Below are 20,515 nucleotides of genomic sequence, written 5' to 3'. Positions count from 1 at the left end.
ATGTGGTGAATATTGTTCATTATGTTGATATGAAGTTGCAAACATGTAGCAAAAGTGTAAATTCACTGACAACTGCACTATACACTGAAACACGTGATAATTTTCAGTTCATATCTGGTACGAAGATCAGATATGCCTATCTGACAACTTGTTAGAACGTTTTGAAAGGCCCAGTTTATTATCACAGTAACAGATGATTGATATATTGTCATTATTTACAGCAACTTGAGCAGTCTGATACAGTATGTAGTAGCTGATTGACAATAAGTTTCGGCAAGCCAATCGGCTAAACGCTTCCAAAACGCGACTATCGCCAGGGAAATTTATAATCGTTAACGATTTCAATGAAGAATAAAATATTGACAAAGTGTTAACGATTACTTCATACATTCACTGATGCAAGCAGGAACCAGGGATCGAGAAGACCGCCTCTAAAATGAACGAAAACTATGTCTTATACTCGAGAAGAATGATTTCCGTGAATGTAGTTATCTAATCTACCGGCAGAAAAAATATTCTCAAGCGATTTCTTGGCGGGAAATGAGCAAGGTTTTTCCCCACCTGCCAGGTGACCTAAAATTTCATTTTAGTTCTCAGCGGGCAACTTTAAAAGTAAGGGTCTTGTGGGCAAGCTGGCTGTAGGAATCGGTTGCTTTCGGGGATTTGTCGATAAACATCAACGATAACATTATTTGTTGGATACATGCGTAGGCTAACTTTAATAAGAAAGCGGTGGATGAAAATCCAATATTTCAAATACAGGAAAGTATACGTACTTTGTAAGGCACATTGCAATAGAATCATATCATTCTCACTGTCAAAGAAAACGACATTGAACTTGAGGAATCATTGCCATAGATAGTAACGTTTCCAAAAGTTCGTATATGAATAGCGGGATAACGTTTCCATAAAAAACTAACGTTTCCAGCTTGTATTGCGTTTCTTTCTGTCATAGACGGTTTTCTTCTATAATAAACATAATGTCAGGATATTACAAAATTTTTATATTGTATCTTTCTTTATAAGTCAGTAAAAAACTTTACATTTCCAGCTTGGATTGCGTTTTTTTTTCTGATAATAAAACAATTTTACATTGAATATTTCTTTGTAATATTTGAAAACTTCATTTGAAAGTAAAAAATAAGCCAACATCTTTGGCATTAAAAGTACGCCTATGTTTCACGTACATAAAGGCGGTTATTTTTGTGACAAGTATTCGGCTGTTCTCTCTATAACCATGGTTACACTCTAACACCAGCCGGGGCTCCACACGCCGTTATAATTGTCAGGATTAGCGCCCTCAAAGTCCAAGGGTGGGTTGATGGCCGGTCTCATTTTTTTCTCGTATTCCTTCAGCTTCTTTTTCAGTTCCGCCACCTTTCCTGGATATTTCTCAGCAATATTGAGCTTTTCTATAGGGTCGTCTGCAATGTATGATAAAATATATGTGTATGAGAGAGCAAGAGAGAGAGAGAGAGAGAGAGAGAGAGAGAGAGAGAGAGAGAAATCATAAGTCGTCATCGACGTTAAGAACAGAGTTGCATAGACATAAAATCAGTTATGTTTTTAGCTTATGTTCATTATTATTCATACCATCTCTTTTCATAGTCTATACAATCGAATGTGATATTTATCAAGATTTGTCAGCGATAAGTATTTGAAGGTCTTCGTGCAAGACAAATTGTTGCATGTATGTGTTTTGATTGCTGTCTTGCCCTGGAAATGGTAAACCACAGTGTCTCAAAATGCTCTGTGATTTAACTTAAATGTCTAAACCTGTTTTTGTAATGTCATGCCTGGTAGACACGGCCGTTGAATGCGTAATATCAGTTGCTATTGGTGAGAACTGAATTTGAGTGCGGACCAGAATTAACGTGTCAACAATAACTTTCCCTATTTTTACAAACTGTTCTGTGTTTGTCCGGCATGCTCGGTAATATTATGAAAATATAATAAAACTTTACAGCTATTTTCCCTGCAATTTTTCTATTTAATAGGCATAAACAGACTAATTTACTTACCTTTTAAATTATAGAGCAAGGTGACATTTTGAAAGTCTGGCAACTTGCCCAGTTCGCCGAAGCGTACAGGTGTATGCTTTGGTTGGGGGCCATCAAGAACAGGTTTATGCCAACCATCTAAAAAAAAGGTTTGGAGAAAAACAAATTAATGACGTTATCACTACTCGCTATTATTAATGTTATTGGTGAAAAGTAACGCCTGCAAATTTTAATGATAAGCTGCTTCCCCGGTGATGGCTTTACGCCAGGGTCAGGCAAGAACACGCATTGCAATTACTATAAAACTGTGATAAAGAGAAAGATCTGATGACTCACACGGGTGTAATCTTTTGCTAAACCTTTTTGTCACGAAAGCTTTAAGCCGTGCTCATTAAAAATCAAGAATAAAAGCATAATTCACTGTGCAAATTTCGGTACCACAGAAACAAAGTTGAAATTCAAAATGGCCGCTCTCTCTATGCCAACTGTACGATTAAAACATTATCTGTTAGATTTTCATAAAACACGCCTGTGAAAATTTCACAATCTCCGCAATATCCAAAAGGAATCCAATCACACCGCACATTAAACAGCAAAGTATTGTAAAATATGAGATAAGTGTTGTCGGCAGGTTATTTTCAGTGTTTATATTCTCTCTGTACAGAACTTACAGCAGTCTAGCTGAGTCTGACTGTCTCTGATGCTCAACATTTCCATAAAGTACACATTCTTCCATCCTTACCTGAGAGTGTGAGGGAACGGCGTGGATGAAATATTTCAGGATTACCGATGATGAGCTTGTAGTCTCCAACTCTACAGAGGTGAAACAATAGGGAGGGAAAAGCCGTGAGCGTCTTGGAGGATAGCTCGCCTACAGGCCTAGCCGTTCAGACTTCTGCCCGTGGATGCATACCAGCTAACACTGTAAACCAATGCCCTATAGACCATCGTTTTCTGAGTAAAATCTTTGGAGTGGGCATTTTGCATGTAAGTAATGATTTGTTGTGGAAATGCGTTATTGTGAGGTTATTGTGAGGTTTTAGTCGGTCACTGCTGGATCAACCTATTCTGATCTGCAGGAGTCAGCGATGCATGAAGTATATTTCTACTTAAAACTTCCATGGACAGAATATGGCATATATTCCTCAACCTTATAAGCCATGGACATTAAGCTTATAGGCGGCTTACAACAATATTTTCAGTAAGCGATTTGCTCATGTTCATTTGACGTCACTGCTCACCTGATAGCTGACCCAGTAGGCTCTACGTCATCAATATTGTACACCATCTCTGTCCGAGGCGATGGTTTTCCTTCTGATATTGTGTCCCATACATCCAGACCATCTAGGTCGCCCTCTAAGAGAAAAAATGTAAAATTAAACAGGTAAGGTACTCGAAAGGTATCCTGTAACCTTAGCTAAACGACAGAGGAAGAAAATGCTTCTTAATACATATCATGAGGTTTTTCAAATTACCAGTTCTCATGACGATTGGTTGCCACAGAGACACGTAAGCCTACCGGACGTTCAGATACACAAATATATAAATGTAGCATTAGATTAATTCCTTAAATTAAAGCAGAATGCGCCTCGGGGGACAGATATTAGATATCTCAATTTTTCAGTACTTTCAGGTATACCACTTGAGGGCGTCATTTTAAAGCTGTTAGTGTTCGAAAAAATTTCACCGTCTTGGTTTTTCGAAAATAGACGAGAGCACAGGAATGGCGGACATATTGAATTTGAAATATCGATTAATGTTCAGTAATTTGTTCCTTTAGGACCCAATTTTGCTGTTTGACCCCTGAATTTGTTCTTGCATTGGTAAGAAAACAGTTGAAAGTTGCATTCACGAACGAAAATTTGAGCAAAAGTTCACGTCCTTTCACGTACTACTTTAAAGCTTACAAGTTAATTTTACTCGTGTTTTGGAACTCGTAATAACCAAATACAGCATGAAACTCTGTTCTGCACCATGCCTACCTGCTTCGGCTCCAGCCAGCTTCAGGATCGTTGTGTGGAAATCTGTTATATGTATCAATCTGTGAAACGATAACAGCAGCGTTAAACATGTCATGCATAGTTTGCTTGAACGATAATAACCCAAATACATGATAATTTGGTTGATTATTACGAATCTCTAAAGAAAACGACTCCTCAGAATGAACACGGCGACGATCTGTAGTTGCTTGATCGGCATTTAAACAGGCTGTGGAGGCTGTGGAAGGCCAGAAAACAGAACTCACTCATTGTTCACGTAACCGGTTTTCTTCAAAGCGGAACTGCACACAAAACCAGGCACCCTGGATCCTCCTTCGAATAGAGTTCCGGCAGTACCTCTCAATGGCCAGTTGCTTCCCGCTAAGTAATGCACTCCCCCATTCTGTCGAAAGAGTAAAATAGCATCGTTTTTCATAAATCCCTCCTTGGGCAGAACGATTTGAAGAGGAACCTTAAAATAAAATATTAGATGAGATCTCTGTGTCTGTCTCGTCAGATTTGTATTTTGCAAGTGGACAAACGGACCTATTGCAAACGATGAGACGCGGTTCGATTGGCAGCATTCTACAAAGATAGATGCTCCGTATATACATACGTTTTGAACGCGTGTATGATAACTATTTAGTGTTTCCGATAGGATCATCAACTCACATCACTGAAGAACACAAACAGAGTATCTTCCCACATTCCACGTTCTTTTAAGGCTCTTGTTAGATTTCCAACAGCTTCATCGATGGCAGAAACCATTGCTTGGGAATGTAATCACAGAGATACGATTAGCTGGCAGTCAGCCCGAAGATGTATGTCGGGACTGTCCACATGATAGTTGGAAGACTTGATCAACTTTCACGAAACATACATTTGAGTGCCAAAATGAATAAGCTTAATAGGTGCGACTCTTAAATTTCAGCGCGTCGTTTATAAACATACAATCTTACTTTGTTTCCTATTGGCTAAAATGATTTCGCATTATGATATTACAACCCTATTCCTTATAGTTCGTGGGCTGGAGGGGCCCACCGAGCACCCCCATAAACCTACTACATAGGTATTTTTTTGTTTGTTGGGATCTGCTGAACTAGAAAAAAGATGTTAACATTGGATGTTTTGGGATGCACTACCTGTCTGCACTGGTTTTTGATTTGTATGTACCGCAAAAAATGGCGAAAAATGGGTAGGGGTAGGGGTACTATATCCTCCCCTCAATTGAGTAAACTAGCATGAAATAGCACAAACCTTACATTTTTGGAAAGCGCAGATACTGCTCTTTCTGAGGAATTAATTTGTGTACATAGAATAGGACGACTTTAAAATGAATTTTTTTGACAATTTTGAAATTTTTTACCCAAAATACCATGTAACAATTGTGATTTACTTTTTATTAAGCCAAATTTTCACAACTTTTTATGTTAAAATTATTTATTTCGACATATTGAACAAGAAAAAAGTGTTCACATCAGATATTTAACTATACACTACTTCTCCGGAGTCAATTCTCAATTGCGTGTATCTGTATGGGGTGTGCAAAAGCTAGGGGTAAGGGTACAACATTCTTTCCTTGATGAAGTAAACTGGCTTGAAATGCCATATACCTTATACTTTTAGAAAGCTTAGATACTAGTCTTTCTAAAATGCAAAAGGTTTCAGTAAAAAAATATGACGTCATAGAATTGGATAACTTTAATTCGATTTATTCTGGTAATTCAGTATTTTTAACAGGAAGAAAATATGATAACTATTGTTTCCTCCCAATGAAGCAAATCAAACAGATTTATGGATGTTATTTACTAATTGCAATGTGCTGAAGAAGTCAAAATTGGGTATTTACAATGCATTATTGTCTCTACTCACTAAAATTGCAAGTTTTGCTACATTGGTATATCGTGAATGGGCATTTTATTGTTATGCAATGAACTAATGCACAGCCTTAAAAAGAAGGCTTTAAAACGCGCACACATAGTCATATTGCCATTTTCTCCTTAAAGTAAATAGATTGTCTCCGTCTCCACAAAATAATATTTTTATGATATAAGTAGCATTTCTTGCTTTCGTCATCAGTTCATAGCCTAGACGATAGTTGACTTTAATCAAAGAGTTGAAACTCGCGTCTGTTTGCCTGTCGCAAGTGCCTTGTCAACAATGTCCCGCCGATATATTGATCTCCCGTGTCAACGTAGTAACGTGTACTTACCACAGAGTTTTCTACGGTCGATGTTTTTGACATTCTTGTACAAATCCTCAAATCGTTGAGGGGCCTTTCGTTCAAGAAACAGAATAATAATTCATTAATCATTGATTAAAGTTCGTTGTCCAACGGTGACACGGTAAAAATCATGAAGTATTATTATATTGTGCCAGTGAAATACTTTTTTTGGATAATCGTGTAACAAACAGTTTGTTGTAATTTTATGACAGAGTCTCATTTGGATTATTCAAAATACGCTCAGAACGCTACAAGTCAGGCTTGTTATTTATCCTTAATTTATTAGTCTCGTGGCACGTGTAAGTTAAATTAAAAGTCAAAGTTAAGTTAAAGTTGAATGCCTTATGAAAAAAATAGGTTCGGATATTTCGACAAAATAATTAATGACTCACAGTTTCTAAGGACTTAATTTCAAACAATCTTGGCCAGAACTTTTTCCCACAATATTCATATTAATGTTTTCTAGTATGTCTTTATATGTTGTAGAAAAAGTGAAAGAAGACCACATCAATGCATTCCTTCCAAGCACCGACTCATTTGCCCTGGTAACGTGAGTGCCTACCTCATTTGGCCATTTTGGAAGATCGATAGCAAAGTACATAAACATAGGCTCGTTGACGTTGTGTTCCTTGATGAGCTTCTCGGCTCTACGAACCAACATTTCCTGCGATGCAATGCAATTCAAAACACCGCATCAGAGTACACAATGACACTACTGCAAACACTATAAACACTATAGTACCACAAGATTGTCTTGATTTGTACCAACACAGGCTACCCAGACAGTATTAATAAGCTCATTATTGAGTTTTATTCACTGTTTTCTCTATCAGTTCCTCTCCTTTTCTTCATCACAGTCCCTCTATGGATATAGGGACTGTGTCTTCATGCTCTGACTGATCGGAGTAAATAAAATAAACGGTTATATAATCTAACCTAGCCTCTTAACCCTTTATTCATTTTACACCCCATTACAAGGACGTTTATCTCTCATAAACACATCTTGTAATTAATTAGTCAACACAACTAATTATGCTAATCCGTGGACTTATCAGGGATTTTACGGGTTGGTCAACATCGCGAAAGATAGGAAAGTACTCCTTTTTCATTTACATCTCTATCTTTGCAATGTTGACCAACACTTGATAAGTCCACGGATTAGCATAATTAGTTGTGTTGACTAATTAATTACAAGATGTGTAAATGAGAGATAAACGTCCTTGTAATGGGTGTAAAATGAATAAAGGGTTTATAAGAGGCTAGGTTAGATTATATAACCGTTTATTTTATTTACTCCGATCATTCAGAGCATGAAGACACAGTCCCTTTATCCATAGAGGGACTGTGATGAAGAAAAGGAGAGGAACTGATAGAGAAAACAGTGAGAAAAACTCAATGACAAGCTTATTTTATTCTGTCTGGGTAACCTGTGGTACCAACGGATATTTGTCACTCAGTAGCTTCTACTTCGCACATGAAGGTCAAAATATACCCTGAAAATCATCACCACATAATCCTCCACAATAATAAGTTCTGGAAAGCCTGATAATTTGGGAAATTCAAACACAAATTTCGATGATGCTCTGAGTTCAATGTGTGCTGAGCTAGGGCTCTCGGACAGTGCCCTCTTGCGATGGACCTTCAAGTTTAGCGTTCATAGGTACTGTAAATCTCAGCGTGCACAATCACTGGAAACTTGATATAACCAGCTGGGCTGTTCATTTGTTATGACGAGCTAACATGCAAATTTTCTTTACCTTTCAAAGTGAGATATTTTTGAAATTATACTACAAGTATCCTGCCCGTTTTCTGGTGAAAAGAAGGTAACATATTTGCATATACGAAATGTTTAAACTTGCTCTTACGTCATCGCAGTGTAAGCAGATCATAACTTACCGTCAGATATTCATCGCTTTTCTCAACTACACCTGTATTGTCCCGAAAATCATACCCGGCGACGTCTGTTCGCGAAAAAGAATGAACTCGTTTCAACTCTGCTATTGATTCCGACCAGTAAAAAGCTATCAGTCTGATTTTTAACTCATCGCAAACCGTAGGTTTATCGAAGAAAGTTGAATCACCGTGAGTGCTAGCTTTAACGCAACACCATGCCAACTTTTATGCGAGACCGTTGTTAGCAGCCAATTAGTCAATCTTTGGATAGCCTTGGTTGGCACAATTCGTAAAGAAATCATGAATCCTTGGTATAGACAGACATGTAACCTAGCAAACAAGGATAGATTGTGCAATCTTAAATTTAACGTTCAGTTTACAGTATATTTTGAACGACATCATTTTCATTTCGTGTACACAAACATTCTCTTGAACTAATTTTGCCTTTTGAAATAACAATATGCAGCGACAGATCCGCTCAATGGCAACAGGGGTCTTCAGTGAGAGGAGCATTATCGCTTACCTTGATTTTGAATTGTGCGATGCATCTTATCGAAGTGCGACACCAAAAGATTGTAGTAACCATAGAAACTGTCAAATCCTCGATAGGTTGGTGTATACTCCCATTTGCAGTTTCCCAAATGCCACCTGTCAAATACAACAAATGCATCAATATTCTGTAATTACCATTTCAGTGAAATTTCGATCACAGAGTTATCTCAAAAAATAAATAATGGTGTGATATGAAGAAGGCATGCGATGACCCGAAGTGGTGTATGCAGCTAGATAGATAGATAGATAGATAGATAGATAGATAGATAGATAGATAGATAGATAGATAGATAGATAGATAGATAGATAGATAGATAGATAGATAGATAGATAGATAGATAGATAGATAGATAGACCATAAACACGCACTTACATACATACATACATACATACATACATACATACATACATACATACATACATACATACATACATACATACATACGTCATACATACATACATACATACATACATACATACATACATACATACATACATACATACATACATACATACATACATACATACATACATACATACATACTGTATATAGAGACAGACGAAAGATGGGGATAGCGACTTAAGTCTTACTTTCCAAGCATGTGCGTTCTATATCCAACATCTCTCAGCTTTTCAGGAAGAAGTTTCACATCAAGAGGCAAGCCGTGTGGCTGAGGAGACCACAGAATTTGGTGCTGGAAGATAACAATGGTCAAGATGTAATTGCCGTAATATCATGCGGAGATGATCAGTCTCGACAACAGCTCATCATTTAGGACTGTCCGAATTTATGAAAAATCTTGCAAAGAAAGATGTGAATATTCCTTATCTAGGAGTAGACTTTGCGCTCTTAAGGTAGTATGCACCTCGAGTGTGAAAGACTTTCACTTTTGCATTGCTAAGACGTTGCTCAATAAAACTTTCAACCATTTTCTTACCAAATCAGGAGTATAATTTAAGGGGTCAACGCGCAAAGTTTGGTACTAGAGAGACAAATTACTTAAAATGTACAGATATCTGGAATTCAAAATGTCCACCAAGCTTTTGTTAACTCCGTTAGGATATAGAAAATTTTTGATTTTCGAAAAACTAAGACGGTGAACATTTAACATGAGCCCCTCAAATGATAAATCAGAAAAGAATTGTAAAAATTTGAGTCCTGATATCTGTCCCCGATGCTCTATAACCTAACTTTACAACTTAAAAATCCTGACTATATATTTATGCTTCTTGGTTCCCCTGTGCTCAATGAATATTTTTGAGATGGTGCGATGCTTGAAGAATGGCAAAACTACAAAAAAGGTGGTGAATTACTTCCAAGGAGGCCGTAAAGAAAAGCTATTGGGCCCTGGACTTCTGGCAAAGACGACAGAGGCAGCCAGCTATTTTCTCGTTTTCATTCCAAACGACAAGTTTTCCGAATAAGTTTATGATATTGAGGTCCCACAGAGTCTCTGCGTTTGGATGGAAACTTACATATGGTTTCCAACAAACGTTTTCACTATGAAAGCCAACGACAAGAGGGCGATCATTGATAAAGATAAAGCTCATCTTGGGGATTCGCAATTCGTAAGTGGTTAATGATGTTGGTTTTGTGATAGTTTGAAAAATACTTTGAATCGACAAATAGCGGAAGCGACGATTATGGGGAGAGCTATTCTGCAATTTTGTATAACGGAATGGCAGGGGCGCAGTTCAATAGAGTTGTGGTTAGCAGAATAATCCATAATTGCCATAGGTAGTAGTAGTTTTTGTAATTATTCCAGCACTACTCAGCCGAAATATGGCAAAATGTAGTATGAAAAGGTGACATTACGACAAAGGTGACTTGCTCAACTAAAGGCATGTCACATCATCATCATCATACTATACCATCCGTGAAATAACAAAGGAAATACGATTTATTGGGAATCATCAATAATTGTATGTATTAACAGAAAACGGCATTCAAAATATTTAATCAACTTCTGCATTTCGATGCAGCATCAAGAAGCTGAATTTTAATGTCACGCAATTCAAAACAAAAAGTCTGAACTATTTTTATAGAGAATTTTTATATGCAGGGTTAATTCAAGCAATAAATGTACTGTTTACAGAACAAGGTGACCCTGAAAGAATTAATTTTTTCTACCAGCAACTAGCGGACGGATGTGATGTTTTAGGAGGCAATATTCGCAAACGATCAAGTATCGCCCTCGCCAATTTCATAGGTAAAATAAACATTTCATAATGAGTTAGGATTCATCAACTTGGTCACATAATAGAGTTGTCAACTAAAAACACGAGCAAAGAATGCAGCACCCACCTGTAAACCAACTCGATGAGCGTAGTATCCGCTCATTATCGCTGCTCGGCTCCTGTGTGGGTTTGAAAAGTAGCAATTTTGAATGAAGCACAATGAGTTCATTTCAGAGAAAATGAAACGCAAAATGCCAAAATATGGTCCGTCAGTCTTTATTGTTTTATCAGTACCACTGATCCCGCTTGTCGGGACTTCTACCTCCGCATCGGCAACAAGAATTGCGGCTTCACTTGCAGCCATCCGTGACTCATCCCCTAATTATATCTCAATACGTAAATTGTATTAGTGTATTAGACGCTTGTTCGATTTTGCATGTCGGTCTTGCTCTTTTAGCTGTTTGTTCTTTAAGCAATGACGTGTCCAAGGGTTGTGAATAAATGTGGATCAGAAGCACGCCCTCGCCGGCAAGTCTTGCAAGTATTGCGGCTTCAAACTTAGATGTGTTTCCATTTTTCACTTGCAACCACTGATGACTCACTACTTTATGATGTCCCAATAAGTAAGTTATTTTCGTGAAATAGTTGCTTATTTGCTTTTTTGTATCGTTTTTGTTTACTTAAGTCATTAAGTAACTTACGGTGTGCACAAAGGTTGTGAGTAACTGTTGTTCAGAAGCACGCCCTCGCCGGCAAGTCTTGCTATGTTCGGTGTTATCACATCCGGATTGTTCCAACTGACATCACCCCATCCTGTTGGAGGCCATGTCAGGTGAGGTGGCGCATTGGTGGTGTGGTTAAAGTCGGAGGTTAAAGTTAAAAAAAAACAACATGAAGTTAGCTAAGGCAGGTGTTGGAAGGTACTTGTGGGACGAATGTAAACATCGGAAGCGGTTTGATGAAACTATTTCGATAAAAGCGAACAGACATTCGGGTAGATACGGAACAATGAGACATACAGGAAAAAATATAGAAGACATGATTATACATGCATGAACACCGAAATGCGCTACCTAAACCTACCTAAATCATCAGCCATAAAGTACACGATGTGCGGTTTCTTGGTCTTTTCGGCGGGTTTCCCATGGTCAGTACTGTCACGTGAATGCCTAACAACTGTGTCAGGGGCTGTCGCTGAAATATGTCAAACATGAAGAAATAGAAGTGAGCTCTCTCTTTGTGTAAAATATCGGTCGATGTGTGTGAATGGCATGGCTGCACAGAAAGCGTATCTTTATTTCAAGAATTGTATCAGAACACTATTTGTCGATTTGTCTACTTGAGTTTTTTCAAGTCAAAGCACAGTCACCTGTGTACGGTTCTATTCCGCTCTTAGTCTATTCGCCCCATAGACATGTGTACATATGCCGGCCATTCCTTACATGTCTTAGGCATATGTGTACACACGTCTATGGAGCGAATAGACGCAGAGCGGAATAGAACACAGGTGACTGTGGTCAAAGCTATCTGGAAGAATTTGTCGTGTGAACTGAGTAAAGCACTTCGCCACAGTCAGCAGATTGATATACGCTCCACACAAATCCGGCTGTGTCGAAGACTTTGCAAGATACAAACGTGAAGTTCACGAAAATTCCCATACCCCTTAGAATGTACAATAAGGTAAACTTTATGATGCAAATCTAATTCGTATACTTTTTTAAAAAATGCGAAGGTTTTTAAGGTTAACGCCACAATATGTAAGATTGTGCTCGAACGACCTGTGTTTTAACATTGACCTTTGTATCACGTGAGATACGCCGTCAGTGAACCTTCGGTTGTGGTAATTTTTGGCATTGAAGAAGGTTAACAGATCATGCGCACTATCGACGCTGACACTGCTTCCAAATCGACTGATTATCTAGTCTGAGGCGTGACGATAACAAATTATGGGTCATTGCATGGTAGGGCAGGGAGCGATCATTGTCATACTTTGTCCAGCCGTCGAAGCATCTCACGGACCAATAGGCCTACTAGTATTCTTCGATCTTCTAGAGCACTTTCGACTCTGATTAGAATGTCTTAATCACGATACTGGATTGATTGAAAGTTTGATGGACAACCTTGCCCCCTGTAACTTCACCAAGCTCGGTATGGGGAACGATTTCACGTATCGCACGAGAGCGCCCACACCCTTTGTACCTTCACACAGTTCCAATCGTCACATATATCATGTACAGGCTTTCATGAAGTGATTAAACGGTCGGAAAAGGTTAAAAGACGAACTTGCGTGATAAGAAACGATAAGATGATGGCGGGGCTTGAAACGTCAGAGTGACGAGATACATGTAGGCAACTGAGTACGGAGACAAAGTAGTAGAACATTCGAGAATTGAAAAACGTAAGTTGAAAACAATTTCAGCTTAGATTTCTAAAACAATACACTCATACATACATACATACATACATACATACATACATACATACATACATACATACATACATACATACATACATACATACATACATACATACATACATACATATGTCTACTACTACTACAGGTGATCTATATGTATGTATGAACTAGATAAACTATTATTTTTACGAGGATAAACCAGTTTACATTCCCACTAAAGATTCGTCTCGTCAGCAGAGCTGGCTACATCTGTCGGATGGTTGTGTTCGCACACAACCAAAACTTTAAATTTCCCCCATTGCTGTTTGCGTGTTGCCTTCGATCTTATTAACCATCACCATCCATAGAAAACTTTTAATTCTTTGCAGTTAATTACAATGAATAAGCCATCGAAACATGCAAACATAGATCATGGACAAAAATATATAATACGTGTTATTTGGTGTGATTAAATTCTCATTGAGTTTAGGGACTGGACATAAATTACAGGGGGGCAGGCCGGTGTTTTTCGAAACACCGGTGCGTCAAAAATAGTGACCCTTCAAAAGTTCATGCACAAAAATTAGTGACCCTCCCCCTTATCCGTGCATGAAAATAAGTGACCCTCTCCTGTTACTCAATACCCCCAACAAACCCGCAATGTGTTCAAAATCCCCTTCTGACTTGCTCTACTTTTTAAGTCGCCCTCCCGAAAGGAAGGCAAAATGTGGCCGATATAACGCGTTGTCCAAAAAATATCAAATCATATGTGTTCGATAATTCATGGAAATGTACTTTGCTTGAAGTGGCAGGAAAAAAGTGCATGCCTGTACAAAAAATTGTAATTTTTAGATTTCATCGATAATGTTGATTCACTATACATGGTAGTCGACTATAAGAAAACTACGAACGTGTATTTTCCAGTATAAAACTAGCAATATCTGTTCATCTATAGATGTTTAATAACTGAATAGATATACTTGATTAGCATGGGTTGTTTACAAGTGCACATGTAAACAAGATATTTGATCTTGGAATTTCGCTCAAAATGTTGATCCACTTTACATGGGAATCTATGACAAAACTGTAAAAAAAAATTTCAGAATTAAAAATATGCACTATTTGTGCATATATGGACCCTGAATAATTGACATAATTGTGCTTGATTAGAAGAAGGTGGTAACACGTGCATCTGTGTACAATAACTTTGTTTTTGGAATTTCGCATAAAATGTTGATCCACTATACATGGGAGTCTATGACAAAACTGTAAAAAATGTTTTTCAGAATTAAAAATATGCACTATTTGTGCATATATGGACCCTGAATAATTGACATAATTGGGCTTGATGGTTACAAGTCCATGTGTGTGCAAGAAATTTGATTTTGGAATTTCACTGAAATGTTGATTCTCTACACATGGCAGTCTATGATGAAACCCTCTGAATAAATTTTTCAAATACAAAAATAGGAAAATCTGTGCATTTATGTACACTCAATTATTGGTATCAATGTTCATGATTAGAGTAGAGTGGGTTCAAGTCAATGGTTGTGCAATAAATTTGATTTTGGAATTTCACCGAAATGTTGATTCATTATACATGGCAGTCTATGATGAAACCCTATTAACAATTTTTTCCAATACAAAAATAGGAAAATCTGTGCATTTATGTACACTTGATTATTGGTATTAATGTTCATGATTAGACTAGAGTGGTTTCAAGTCAATGGTTGGGCAAGAAATTTGATTTTGGAATTTTACTGAAATGTCCATTCACTATACATGGCAGTCTATGATAAAACTATGAATAATTTTTTTCCGATACAAAACTAGGTAAACCTGTGCATTTATGTACACCTAATTATTAGTATTAATATTCATGATTAGACTAGAGTGGTTTCAAGTCAATGGTTGTGCAAGAAATTTGATTTTGGAATTTCACCGAAATGTTGATTTACTATACATTGTAGGCTATGAGGAAACTACAAATAAATCATAGGTTATCTGATCCAAAATTGTTATTCAAAAGTTGTTCGACCTGAAGCTTCCAGTTGTTATTGATGACACTATGCACTATTCTGAATAGTTTGTATTCTGTCAATGTCCTCAAAAAATAAAAAATGTACATACAGCGACATGAACGTTTGACACTGACCTATACCCAATGTATTGTCAATGGGAGAATGATGTCAAATAAGTGATCTCCCAAATTGTTATTGAAAGAGTCATTATAGGGGATACACAATAGAGGAGTTGAATAAGTAGAAATCATGACAACTTAAATCAATGTGGCTGCTTGGATCATCAATACATGGTTTATTATACCTGAAATTTGCGTCTGAAGGGCGCGCCGAAAATGGAAATGGCAGAAAATGAAAGTGCCAGGAGGTATTTTTTCTTTTTTCAGTATTCCATATTCTTCAATACGTGCACATGCAATTTCAGCTTTGATGTATGAAAAAATGTGACCCTAACCCATAGGTTTGCACGACCCACCCCCAAAAAAACACCGGCCCACCCCCACCCCCCCGTAATTTATGTCAGTCCCTTACCTTTAAAAGTTAACATTATTGCAGCGCCTCCTATGAGCAAACCCAGCAGGAAGTAGGGAGTACATGAGCGCTGTCCCCTTGTCGTCTGACGACCATGCAGAGACGACGATTGACCAGCTGATCCCTGTGTAGAGGAAATTGGTGGAAACATCACAGAAAACAAAGATAAGAAATAGAGAAAAGTTGTAGAATACGACTAAATCTCTCTAAGTCTAAGATATAGGCGTTTAGCGTTCAGGCTTGGAGTTGTTGGAGTTGATGATGAAGATGATAGCAATGGTGGGCATGGCGGTGATGGCTGTGGTGATTGTTGCGGTGGCGGACGATACGATAATGATGATGATGATGATGATGATGATGAGAATGAATGAATGAATGAATGAATGAATGAATGAATGAATGAATGAATGAATGAATGAATGAATGAATATGATGATGATGATGATGATGATGATGATGATGATGATGATGATGATAATGATCATGATAATAATGGAATGAATAAAAAATGAATGAATGAATGATTGAATGAATGCATGATGATGATGATAATGAATTAATGAATCAATCAATCAATCAATATGATGATAATGATGATGATGAATGAAAGAATGGATGAAAATGAATTGATGATGATGATGATGATGATGATGATGATGATTTTGTCGTTATTGTTCACATATCCACAGGATGAACGTTTTCTCCACACGTCACAATTTTATTCGAAAGTTATCCCGAGAACAATTAATCATTCATTTTAGAACTCTTAAATTTTCCGCCAATGAGTTGAATGTCCGCCCTAAATCGCAAGAGTAAAGAACTTATACGACGAGCTGTAAACGTTTTCTGTTTTATTAAAATCATTTTCATAGAAAAAATGTAATGAAAAATTGCGTATGTTGTTGTTTGCCACGACCACGATTCGTTGATTGTAAAACTTGCTCGAAGAGCTGGGCTCAAATGCTTTGAATTTACAGATTTGGAATGCTTCCTTCATCTTGTTGAGCAGAGCACAAGTTGTCCGCTTTCTACAAGAGCTTCAAACTTATGTTTCTGAGATTTATGTTTACATTCAACACAATCCCATGACAGAATGCATGAAACTCTACAGAATCCCTGCCATCACCGTTGAAGATCTCTGCCGCAATTAATGCGTCTGTAAAAGATTTCCGCGAATGTTTGGATGCCCTCATTGCCAGTAGACATTACAAAATGTACTTCTAAGCTGGTAATTGCCAGTAATGAGACACATGTATAGATGGGCTGTGAATAAGAGAATGTTTGGTGGCGAATGGCATATTTCTATGGAATGTGAACCTCCAGTAATGGCTTCAAATCACCAAACAACCTCTGCAAATTACACAGTCGTGGACTGATAACGCATGGTTTATCGCTTTAGGGACTCGAACATGGAGACATCATTAACAACTTGCGTCGGCAGAAAGGAAGACAACGAGATAACCCATCAATTTGTCTTGATATAACAACCTTTGCTTCATCTCATTATTCTGGCATTAACATTCCCCGCCAACGCATGTGCAGCTGTGTGTAGAGATCCACGCAACCCTGACCCGCCTTGCCGATGTCATCGTCACCAGTCACGTGCTTTTATCAGTCGATCTCTGAATATTGAATTGTCGTCTACGTGATGATTGAAGGACGGGTACAACTCGCTGGCGTTGCGAGGCTACCTGGTGGTTTGAGTAAGATGGCAGTCAAGCCAGATGCATGGGCTGGCCATCGCATTGTTGAACAAAGGTATGCATGTGGATTTGTTATTCAAGAGGTGCGTAAAGCAAATTTTTATGACACCTCATAATATGCGTCATTGGTTTACACCTCATAATATGCGTCATTGGTTTACCTTGGTCAGCTCAGCCGTACGTGGTCGTTCGACGCGGTCATTGCAAGAGGACCCCGTATTCCTGATCTGGAAGCGATGCTGTACAACGTTCAAAACGCTTCCAAAGACGAAACATCAACATTGAAACTCGTCACTGACTCGACCTGTCATCGATCTCCATTAACAGAGCAGAACATGAAATATTTTAAAATAATTGAATCATAGAAGACATGAGAAATATCGGCGTTTCAACTGTGAGTGCGCACACTTTTTATCTTTCGTTCGCTCTTTGTCTTCTTCTTTTTTTGACAAAGGCCCGGATTCCGATTAGTGAGCAGATACACTCTAATATCTCATTTTATCAATATTCCGTCCATCGCGATACGCAGAATCTGGCCGGCTGCATATTTGCTGGCGAAAAAAAAATCAGTTAAGGTAGTAAGCGCCTCGAAAGTGAAAGACTTGGAAGCTTAAACTTTTGCTCTAACTTTCTTCAAGGAATCTTTAAACAATTCTCTTTCAAAATCAAGACTAAAAGTCGTGGGTCACCGTGCAAATTTTGTTACTGGAGAAACAAATTACCAAAGATTTACCGATATTTGAAATTCAAAATGGCCGCCATCCCTGTGTTAACTCTATAGAGAGAAATAAAATTTCCATTTTTCGAAAAACTAAGAACGTGACATTTTTTCTTACACCAAGAGCTTTAAAATGAGCCCCCACAAGTGGTAGGTCAGAAAAGAATTGTAAAAGTTTGAGAGTCAGAATATCTGTCCCCGAGGTGCGTTCTACCTTAAGCTCTACTGGGTAATACAGAACACTGACTGCAAGACGTAAGGGCAGAATCTCGAATATTTTTGATAGAGCAATATCATTTGATAAACTCTGGAAATCTAATATTCAAAAAGTCATTTTATTGTTTGTACTTTGATTCAAAAATTTTAAATCTCTACCTTTATTAACGCATTTTTCAACGTTTTTAACGGCGTTCACAAAAGTGCGCGATCTTTAGTGTACATTTGCACTAAACAGGACAAATAGCACTGTGACCCGAATCTGACCAGTGCACAGAACATTGCGATAACGCCAAGTGAACAGCTCCTCACGTGCATGATCAACATCTGCATTGCCTTGGTGAACTGTTTGTGAACACACTGGTCTGAACTGGTAATCATATCTATCAAGTCTTGTTTGAAATAAAGTAAAGGTCTATGTATCGCCAGCCTTCTGTGGAAATGTTTGCTTCCTGGAGATTACGTCGGACGGTGACATCCCCTCTCCCCCCCCCGCGAAAAAATCCACAAATAAAGAAAAATCACACAGTCAACAAACAGATTTAAAGTAACAAATCAAGACTTTGCAGATGTGCATCAAAGTAAAGTTCGGGGTTTCGACAGATTAATTTAAATTACAGCTGCGGAGAAGGATGGAATCTTACTAATGTTTGGCATTTTATAGTGCGCCATCTTTAAAGGGTCATTGGCTGTAACTTTTGATGAAATTTTCCTACTTTTGTTTTTACCGTAAGTTTCTTATTCTACTCCGCCTAAGCATATTGAGATAATAGCATTTAGCTTGTCAAATCAGCCTGCGCTCTTGTATAGACTGTATTGTTCTTGTTGACAATTGAATTCTAGTCCGGACTAGAATTCAAACATAAAAAATTAGCAGCGTATACACGCTGTGGTAACATGCTGAATGCTTATGTTTATTTAACATGCTTTGGGGAACAGAAGTAGATCAAGGACTTTCAATTCGCAAAAAAAATTAAAAATAGTAAAAGAACATCAAAACGTACAGCTACTGGCCCATATATTGTTACGCTGGAGTATCTCATCAATGGAGCATCGAGGAGGTCAGGTTTGTTTTGTCACTCCAACCATCTCCAAATGATTTATTCGTCCTTTATATTAATTCGTCATCGCTTTTATGTCTCGATTTCTTACTTCAACCGCATCCATTTCATTCCATACCTAGACATTATTTCTGTCGCATCAGATTACCTCAAATTTAATTTCCTAACATTACCGTCATTGTCTGTCTTTAGTTCGCCCTAGCGTGTATCACTCGATAGTGATTTACGGCCTACGATGTGAGCATATTGTGTTTTTTTCCTTTTAAGTTGAACTTGAAACGCGCTCTGCAGAGTAACTGGAGTTCTCTGTTTTGCGGCTTCCTAAACGGAGCATAATTTCTGTCGTATGAGAGTTGCAAGTTGCTTCAACTTTTGCACCTCAAGTCTTTCCGATACATTGACTAGGATAAGAATGTCACCTTCTCAGGAGCAGCGGAGAAAGATATCGGTATAAAAAGTGTGTCATTAAATTTTCTGCACACTGTTAGTTACATTTCTAACGTTGGTCAAATCTTGACTCAAATCACCCACCTGATGTCTTCTCTGCCTGGTTTCCATAATGGCTCTGACGCAATATCAACTTGTTACCGCCACTGATGCTTCTGTGTGCATTGATTCGAGTCGATTCGAGTTAAGGCGAGCAAGCATTAAAATGGTGACCCCCTCCAGAAAAAAATGTACCCGTTGATAATGATGATGAATGATATCATTGATTTGTGGTTTCGGCGTCAGGACCACCTTTCAAAGCGAGGTCATCACGTGCAACCAAACTTTTCGTGCATACAGTAGGAGTGCACCCTGAAGGCACATGAAACTGGTCTAGATACCAAATGATTGTGTGGCCTCGCTGCGAATAGGTGACCGTTCCATCTGAACATGTCACTTTCTTGATCTGAGTACTTCACTATCTTCAGTGACACGTCAGTAAAAACAAACTGACGTTGCATAATACGGCCACAGCTGAGAAAGAATGCTTCCCATCATAATATTAGTGAAATTCAAAAGTCGTAAATAGCAGGCTGTGTAAAAAAAAATTAATAAAAC

At 38.0% G+C, this 20,515-nt stretch overlaps 1 protein-coding gene across 1 annotated transcript; it reads right to left on the bottom strand.

Annotated features, from left to right (window-relative positions):
* Positions 1-697: 697 nt before the first annotated feature.
* Positions 698-20,219, bottom strand: LOC139138492 (arylsulfatase J-like). Its single transcript, XM_070706891.1, has 17 exons — positions 20,003-20,219; positions 15,774-15,897; positions 11,910-12,020; positions 11,528-11,639; positions 10,954-11,005; positions 9,240-9,343; positions 8,620-8,744; positions 8,100-8,164; positions 6,766-6,867; positions 6,192-6,255; positions 4,652-4,749; positions 4,246-4,382; positions 3,983-4,041; positions 3,242-3,356; positions 2,743-2,813; positions 2,022-2,138; positions 698-1,424 (listed from the first exon to the last, which is right to left on the bottom strand). The coding sequence occupies exons 1-17, from the start codon at positions 20,027-20,029 to the stop codon at positions 1,249-1,251; spliced, it is 1,659 nt and encodes a 552-aa protein (XP_070562992.1). The 5' UTR covers positions 20,030-20,219; the 3' UTR covers positions 698-1,248.
* Positions 20,220-20,515: the final 296 nt, after the last annotated feature.

This window comes from Ptychodera flava, chromosome 8 (genome assembly GCF_041260155.1).
Source record: "Ptychodera flava strain L36383 chromosome 8, AS_Pfla_20210202, whole genome shotgun sequence".
NCBI lineage: Eukaryota > Metazoa > Hemichordata > Enteropneusta > Ptychoderidae > Ptychodera > Ptychodera flava.
The sequence above is the reverse complement of the archived record's forward strand: the minus strand, read 5'-3'. Positions and strand labels throughout refer to the sequence as shown.